At 45.8% G+C, this 8,779-nt stretch overlaps 1 protein-coding gene across 1 annotated transcript; it reads left to right on the top strand.

Annotated features, from left to right (window-relative positions):
• Window positions 1-521: 521 nt before the first annotated feature.
• Window positions 522-4,895, top strand: slitrk4 (SLIT and NTRK-like family, member 4). The gene is made up of 2 exons (XM_059976473.1): window positions 522-896; window positions 1,869-4,895. Exon 2 carries the CDS (start codon window positions 1,884-1,886, stop codon window positions 4,347-4,349), a length of 2,466 nt encoding a protein of 821 aa, XP_059832456.1. The 5' UTR covers window positions 522-896; window positions 1,869-1,883; the 3' UTR covers window positions 4,350-4,895.
• The last annotated feature ends 3,884 nt before the right edge of the window (window positions 4,896-8,779 follow it).

The following is an 8,779-nucleotide window of genomic DNA, read 5'->3' as shown; positions in this document are numbered from 1 at the left end:
TCTCTCACTATCCCTCTCTCTCTTACTCTCTCCCACTCTCTATCTCTCGCTCGCTCTCTCTCGAAAGCCTGCGATCACTATGTGAGCGAGGGACCCGCAGAAGATGCTGGCCGTGAACTACAACTTGCGTTTCTTTGAATTATTCACCCTTCCTAGTGTCCGTGTGCGCGCTTTCTTGAAGCGTCAGTCTGGCTCTAATGTTGTTTCGAATCTCCGAGCACGTTCCTATTGCGGGCGAACCAAAAACTGATCGCTCTATTCAGACTAACGCCAACTGCAGATGTAAGATGTTCCCTCTCACCGCGCAGACTTCAACTGTGCCATAATATTGGATTCATTCTAAAGAGAGAGAGAGAGAGAGAGGGGGGGGAAGATATATGGAGAACTTCGACATCAGTAATATGGTGAATTTATTTTTAAATTGTTTCGAAAAAGGTAGTTGTGATGGTTATTTGTTAATTCAGATTTTCTACCAATAAGGATTACCACAGGAATTTAAATGTTGGATTAAGCAGCATTTTTAATCGCTCGGCGGAGGTTTTGCAGGAGGTTCCTGGGGGATTCTCGGCATCAGCTTGCTGAATTTCGCACCGCTAGCGGTAGCTGGTGGACACCGAGGCGCGGCGGCGCCGGAGGTCGGTTCTCTGTGAATGTAGTCTTTAGATGGACGCGGATTTCCTCGGGGTTCCGTGCCCCTCAGCAGTGCGATCCGGCCACGTCCCGCTAACCTCCCGCACGCTTGCTGTTCCCCGCTCACCTACCAAAGACGCTCTCAGGCCAGCGGTGGCCGGCTGATATGTTTTTGCCGCTCTTATGCCTTTTTTTCCGAGCTTTTCGGACCTGAAGCTGCAGAAGAGATTGCATTGAAACACTGGATACCCGCAGTGGGAAAGGAGGTAATTACAACTTTGACTGGGTTTATGATACGGTTACACAGTAGTGGCAGTGTGACAAAACTGGAATTAGTACAAGGATGTGTAACTCTCACTCGCTATCATTCCCAATTTTACCCACCCTTTTCGTTGTAGTCGCCCCTTCACACTTTCTATGTTGCGTACACATAGCAGTCATCACACTTTAACCGATTAGGGTAACTTTCCCGAATCATCTTTCCACGCCTTTCACTCTATTCTGGTCCCCTCTCCCATTCCCCGTTCCTTCCTTTTCGTTTCCCCTCTCTCCTCTTCCTGGCTATTTTATTCCTGCCTCTGTCCATCCCACCCTACCCCCTCCCTTCTCCCTCAATGTTCTCACTCCCTCTTCATCTTCCCCCCCTCGCACGCTTCATCCTTTCTCGGGCATTCCTCCGTCACTCGTCCACGTTTCGATACATTCTTTATCAGTGTTTTTTTCCCTCTTTTCTCTCCCTTCTCTTCCGCTCCATTCTCTCTCGTTCATTCATTTCTCTCTACTGCCTTAACCCGCTCTCTTAATCGATTCTCTTCTTTTCATCTCCTTATTCTCTTCTCCCCTCCTCATCCCTCCCCTTATCTCCCTTTTTCTCCCCCTGACAGTCCCTTCTCACCCCCTTTCCCCTTCTCTCCTCCTTTCCCACCTCTCCCATTCTCTCCCCTTCTCTTACCCTCTCACCCCTTCTCTTCCCCCTTTCTGTTACCCCTCTCTTCCACCCTCTCCTCTTCTCTTTTCCCCTTCTCTCTCTATCTCCCTAATTTTCCCCTCTTCTCTCCTTCCTCCCAATCTTCTCCCACGCTCTCTCCCCTCTCTCCCCCACTTTCCCCTCTGTCTCCCTGTTCTCTCTTTCCCCTGTCTTCCTTCTTCCTTTCCAGCACCCCTTCGCGCCCCACCCCACCATTCCCCCCCGGGTGTGTACATCTCTGAGTCTCCCCACTGTCCGCGTTGTCTTTCAGGTGGATGGTGCGAAGATGCTGCTTTTTGTCGTGCTGGCTCTCTCGGTGCCCACCGCCTCGTTGTCCTCTGACCCGGGCACGAAGGAGATATGCTCCGTCTGCTCTTGCACTCCGGTCGAGCACATTCTCTACATCTCCTGCGAGAGAATCGCCATGTACAGACCAAATCAACTCAAGCCTCCGGCTGCCAACTTCTACCACCTCAATCTGCAGAACAACCTGCTCGTCTCCTTGGCGCCGTATTCCTTCGCCAACTTCACCAACGCGATCTCCCTTCAACTGGGCAACAACAAACTGCAGGAGATCGAGGCGGGGGCTTTCCGGGGACTTAGCGGCCTCAAACAGTTACACCTGAACAACAACGAGTTACAGGTCCTACGGGCCGATATCTTCCAGGGTTTGGAGAATCTGGAGTACCTGCAGACCGACTACAACCTCATCAAGTCCATCGAGCGCGGGGCCTTTAACAGAATGCACAAGCTCAAAGTCCTCATTCTGAATGACAACCTCATCTCATGGCTGCCGGAGAACATCTTTCGCTTTGCTTCTCTGACGCACCTGGACCTCCGGGGCAACAGGTTGCAAAACATCCCCTACATTGGCGTGCTGGAGCACATCGGGAGGATAGTGGAGTTTCAGCTGGAGGATAACCCCTGGAATTGCTCATGTGACCTCGTTCCCCTGACCTCCTGGTTGGACAACATGCCTTACCACCTGTACATCGGGGAGGCCATGTGCGAGATGCCTGCCAACCTTTACGGCAAGCTGCTGAAAGAAGTGACCAAGCGGGACCTCTGCCCGGAGGAGGGGAGCACTAGCTTCGAGCCCACTCTCCCTCCACCCCTGCAGCTGGTCCCCAGGGGAACGAGCAGGACCACCTTTCCCACGGTGTCGCCCAGGGCCACCAACTCGTCGCGGAGGTCGCAGTCGGGCATCGCCTCTGGCAAGTTCCTCTCCAGCAGTCGTAACTACAGCCAGATCACTTCCTTGCAGACCAAGGTGACTCCTCAGGTACTGTGCCCGGCGCCGTGTGTCTGCCAGAACCAACTCTCTGAACTGGGCATGAGCATCAGCTGCCAAGAAAAGGGGATTGAGGACGTATCGGCCTTAATGCCCCGACCCCCCGGTGCCAGGAAGCTTTTCCTGAACGGTAATTACATCATCGATATAGAGCCCTCCGACTTGGCGGACTATGAAGGGTTGGATTTGTTGCAGTTAGGTAACAACAAAATCTCTGTCCTTCAGAAGGGCGTGTTTCGTAACCTGACCAACTTGAGGAGGTTGTACCTGAATGGTAATCAGTTGGCCAAGATCTGCCAGGAGATGTTCATTGGCTTGGAGAACCTGCAATACCTATTCCTGGAGCACAACATGATCAAAGAAGTGGTGGCGGGTACGTTTGAGTCGTTGTCCAATCTCCAGCTGCTCTACTTGAACAATAACCTACTGAAAAGTTTGCCCGCCTACGCCTTCGCCGGCGTCCCGCTTGCCCGCCTCAACCTGAGGAACAATCACTTCATGTACCTCCCGGTGAGCGGGGTCCTAGACCAGCTCAGGTCTCTGACACAGATCGACCTCGAGGGTAACCCCTGGGACTGCACCTGCGACCTGGTGGCTCTAAAGCTCTGGGTGGAGAAGCTTCACCAGGGCACCCTGGTCAGGGAGGTAAAGTGCGAGACGCCCGTGAACTTCTCCAGTGTGGACTTGAGGACCCTGAAGAGCGAGGTCCTCTGCCCTCGCCTGTTGAACAAGCCTGTCGTTTTGACCCCCAGCCCGAAATCCCCGGCGTCCAAGTCCACGCCCTTGAACTTGGCCAAAAGTTCTCCAGGGGGTCCGGTCCCTCTCTCCATCCTTATCCTCAGCATCCTAGTCGTGCTGATCCTCACAGTCTTCGTTGCATTCTGTCTACTGGTGTTTGTCCTCCAGCGACACAAGAAAACCAACCCCAAGCAAGAGGGGGGCAACGGCGAGTGCGGGTTGATGCAAGCGCATCTCAGTAAGGCGGAAAGCACGCTGAGCTCCGTGCCCCAGACCATTGAACAGATGACCAAGAACTACCCTGGAAGTGCCCGAAGCTCGGAGCACGGGCTGTCCTTCGGCGACTCCCAGGGGCAGACCATCTTCCTGAGGAACATCTCGGAGAAGGAGAAGGAGGCCGTGCGCTCCGACGGCAAGAAAAGGCTCAGCACCATCGAGGAGCTGGATGAGCTGCTGCCGCCAAGGGACTCCCATTTGCTTTACCGGGACATCACGGAAGGCAAGCGAGAAATGAACAGCTTGGGTGTCGGTGGCTTCGAGCTGCAGTATCCGGAGAAGCAGCACGAGGGGAAAAAACTGAAGAAGTCGCTCTTGGGGAACACACACCCGAAGATGGTTGTGGAATTAAGAAAGGGGGAGTATTTCGAACTGAAAGCTAAACTTCAGGGTTCTCCCGACTACCTGCAGGTCTTGGAGGAACAAACAGCCCTCAGTCAGATTTAGAGAAAGGTCTGCTACAATATAAGTTGTTTTTTTTTAAAAAGAAATAATAATTGGAAAAGTGCCTTTTATTTACTGGACTTTTCAGACTCCTGAGATCTGGATGGAAAGATGGAGCGGGTCCCACTATCGCTTTGCCACAACTTGCTCTGCAGAGATGATTTTTTTTTAAATAAGCTGCAGAATATCTCTGTTAAAAAAAAATGAACCCTTCGCAAACAGTCAAGCACCAAGAAGCTGTAAGGCGGACTATCTACACAATCAATGGTAACAGGATTTTTTTAAAAATGAATCCAATTAAGATTTCAGTCATTTCAGACGCGCCCCGCCTAGGTGGAGTCGGTCAGACACCTTATTTCAGAGTGAAATATTTTGTTCTCTTTTTGGGGGGTTTTATTTTAATTTCCCGCCCTCCTCCCCAAAGGACTTTTGTTTTGCTGTTTGTGTACCAGCCTGAATTATTCTCATCCAATAGCCAATGCTTTAACACATGTGCTACATTGACCTGTCCTTTGCATGGGGAGCTAAGTTGTGTTTTTTTTCGCAAGAGAGCGGTGAGAGGGACGGGGAGGGTGGGGGAGACAGGGTAGTGATGGTATCAACATAAAGTCTGACAAGACTCTTGTTATTCACGCGAACACCAAAACAAGTCCCAGAAAACGTTTTAAAATCCGCTTGAGAGGGTTGGGGAGGGAATTGGGAGTAGTGCCGTTTGAAGCATGTTACTTTGAAATATTTATAGATATAATGAGAACGCCACCGAGTAGAGACTTGTGACAAATCTGGTCAAATATCAATGGTAGGTTCTATTTTTTTCCTTTACGTGAGATCTTTAAGATCCCTTTCTGCGCAGTTAGAACAACCGAATCAATGGTATGTAGCCGGAATTATAAATTCCCAGCAAAGGGTATTAGATTGCTTACTGTGTAAGCTTACTAAATGCATATTGCTTTCACAACCATTATTTTACCAATCTATACAGTTGAAAATACTTAAGAGTTAAAGATTGGCAAATATATATTCTTCTGTTTCCCCAGTTACCAAAATGTTTACTTGCTAACATATTTATTGATATATAAAATAGTAGAAAAGATATTCTATTACCTATTTTGTATTTTCATATTAAATTCATAGTGAATTGTGGTACCGATTTACTATTAATGCAATGTGTCATTACATTGGGACATTTGTACCTGGGTTCTGAATTTATTTAGTCATTTCATTGTTTTGTTGAGCAGGGCACTCTGGATTATGTCATGTTGCTAATTACAGTATTTGTTAATTTTTAAAAGGATGATTTAAACATATATATATTACAATATTTTGTGGCAGCTCACTGTAATTAAGGGTGATATAAAAATGCATTGCTAATTTGAATAAGCAAAATATTGGCTAAGTTGGAAATTAGAACGACATGCTAGAGAAGCTCAGGAACAAGAACAAAAATTTCAGATATGTTTTCATGAGAGGGGGATTTAGGATTACAGAAGAACTTGACTGCTGATAGAGGGGAATTATTTCCTTTGATGAACTAAGAACTCAGTGTGATGTGATTTAGAGGGAATATTTTGCATAAGTGTTATGGAAGTTTAGAGTTTCTTTTCCTCAAATCTGCGGTGAATCTGTGGAACTCATTGCCACAGATGTTGTGGAGGCCAAGTCATTAGGTATATTTAAAGCAGAGGTTGATAGGTTCTTGATTAGACAGGGTATCAAAGGTAAAAGGCAGGAGAATGGGGTTGACAGGGATATTAAAACAGCCATGGTGGATTGACACAGCAGACTCAATGGGCTGATTGGCCTAATTCTGATTCTATATCTTCTGGTCTTATAGAACTGTCCCCTGAGATTGTTTTTACACAGTTCAAGCGGTTTCTGTCTTTTTGCAGGCCTAAGCAGGCAACAGAATGATACATTAAGGGCTGACCTCCTCATTATTATCCTGCTAACCCCAACATGCCCTTCATGTTTCCTGTAGTAGGGGAGGCTAGGACCAGAGAGAGCAGCCTCAGAATAGAGTGTCCCTTTAGAACAGAGATGAGGAAGAATTCCTTTAGTCAGAGGGTGGTGAAGCTGTGGTGAAGTGTGCCTCAGACAGCTGGAAGCCAAGTCATTGGGTATATTTAAAGTGGAAGTTAATTGGTTCTTCACTGGTCAGGGCATCAACAGTTGCAACGAGAAAACGAGAATTGGGTTGAGGAGGATAAAAAATCAGTCATGATGGAATAGTGATGCAGAATCGATGGGTCGAATGTCTTAATTCTGCTCTTATGTTTTATGGACTGCAATCTGACTGAAAATCTCTGATCCAGGGCTGATAGCTTTAGTTAGTTTAGGATATACGGATAGGAAGTCAAGTTTTTTTGAAATAATTCATTGGACACAGATGAGCCATTCTTTAACGTTCAATGAGTTTCTAAGGTCCCCAAAATCACCGTGGTGTTCTCCAATTGCTCAATCATGTTCAGGATTTTCAGAGAAGATGTGAGTTTGATTTTATGTTCTTTGATGTTGGTGATTGAATCATGCTTTGAAAAATCTGATGATGGTAGTGGGTGTCACTGTACTCTGGCTGCACTCAGAGTACTTAGTCATAGAATCAATCTTCAAATGGAAATTAATGAACCTATTCTCGTTTATCATAGATGAAATTTCCTGTATCACTATTGTGTTTGGGTCCACCTTTGTCTCTCTGTACGGCAATAACCTGATTTAAAAACTCTAATCACTTCCTGTAACTTCCCTCTATTTCATCCAACCCTGTAACAAAGTAATCCTCTCATTTTGGGTATTTCCGATGGCTTGATGTTTCCAAATATTCCTATGAAGGACTTTAAAATCGATTACTCTGGTGAAGGTACCAACATAAATGAGAATATGGAGCAGACTCAAATTTCCTAATTCTGCTCCTATGTCTCATGTCTTATGGAGTTGTTGCTTTGGTAGAGTCTGCTATGATTGTACACAAAATGGCAACTCTGTGTCTGAGGCAAGTATAAATATTATCACACACAAAATGCTGATGGAACACAGCAGGCCAGGCAACATCTATAGGAGAAGCACTGTCGACGTTTCGGGCCGAGACCCCTTCCATTCCATATAAATATTATCAACAAATTTGGGAGCATTGATGCAAATCATTTAGACAATTACATTCTGAAATGTCTTTACTTAGTTTGAAGTCTAGAAGCGTGCTTCAGGGTCACGGACCTGAGGTCGAAACATACAGCAAATCATGTAGCGGGATACAGAACTAGAAGTCTATCATTGACACGTCGCTTTCATTTTGACAGCATATTTATGACCATTCAGAACCACAATGCTTTCATTATCCACTCATCTGGTTAAAAACCAGATATACAGTGGGTTCTACCTAATTGGGACACATCGGAACCAACACATTTTGGCCAAATTACGCAGCTGCCCCTATTAGCCGAAGATTCATGGAAATAGTTGAAAAGGTATTAAAAAGACAAACTACCATTTAACTCTGTAACAAATTATGTAATTAAATGAAACACAGAACACCAACAAAACCACTGCAGTAGCATAAAACTGTATATTAGTTCTTAAGATTTATCCCGAATTTATTCAGTCTATGCTGCCGTGTTCTTTTGATTGCCTGTAAATGAACAAAATCAGTGCAGTTACCTAGTACAGATAGTGAACTGCCTTCTAACAGTATCTTTGATGATTGCATCCTCCAACTCACCATTTTCATTGTAATGTTCAAGATGATTTTCGATACCTTCAAATTCTTTGTAGTGGCTAACTTGTTGAAGTAGTGAAATCATTCCATCTTCACTCCCAGCTCTTTCTGAAATCTCTGAGTCTGAATTCTTGAAACCGCAGTGAGCAAAACAGCTCTGAATAGTCCTGTTTATTACTTGCCAGCTGTCAGTGACAAAAATCACTGCTTTTTGAACACAAACATGCAAGTGATGCTATTCAAGAACTGTTCACTCTAAGCACAGTATTGTGTCCTATGGCCACATGTCGTGCACATGATTTACACGAGTTAGAAAATCTTCGGGAACGATATCCTGTCACAATTAAGTGGTGGAGTGTCCCAAATAAACAATGGGAATCCCAGCTGTTTTCTTGAATTGTTTTTGGTATTTAAGAGTTGTCCCATATAAGTGCCCGCCCCAATTGACTGATGGCTTAATTAATCAGAATCCTCTGTATTTAAAGTATATCTATATATTTATATGTTACGGATATGTTTAAAATGGAAGTTGATAGGTTCATGATTAGTCATGGGATTAAAGGTTAGGGGAGAAGGCAAGAGATTGGGGTTGAGAGAGATAGTAAATCAATCATGATGGAATGGTGGTGCATTCTCAATGGGCCAAATCGCCTAATTCTGCTCCTTTGTCTTAGGGTCTGGTAGTCTTAAAACAGTACTTTCCTCGGGGACTCCCACCTATTGC

The sequence above is a fragment of the Hypanus sabinus genome, chromosome 8, assembly GCF_030144855.1.
Source record: "Hypanus sabinus isolate sHypSab1 chromosome 8, sHypSab1.hap1, whole genome shotgun sequence".
Lineage (NCBI taxonomy): Eukaryota > Metazoa > Chordata > Chondrichthyes > Myliobatiformes > Dasyatidae > Hypanus > Hypanus sabinus.
This window is presented reverse-complemented; position numbering and strand designations above follow the sequence as displayed.

What these genes read in the sequence shown, in the direction of transcription:
- slitrk4 (XM_059976473.1), top strand. Translation starts at nt 1,884, where the DNA reads ATGCTGCTTTTTGTCGTGCTGGCTCTCTCGGTGCCCACCGCCTCGTTG.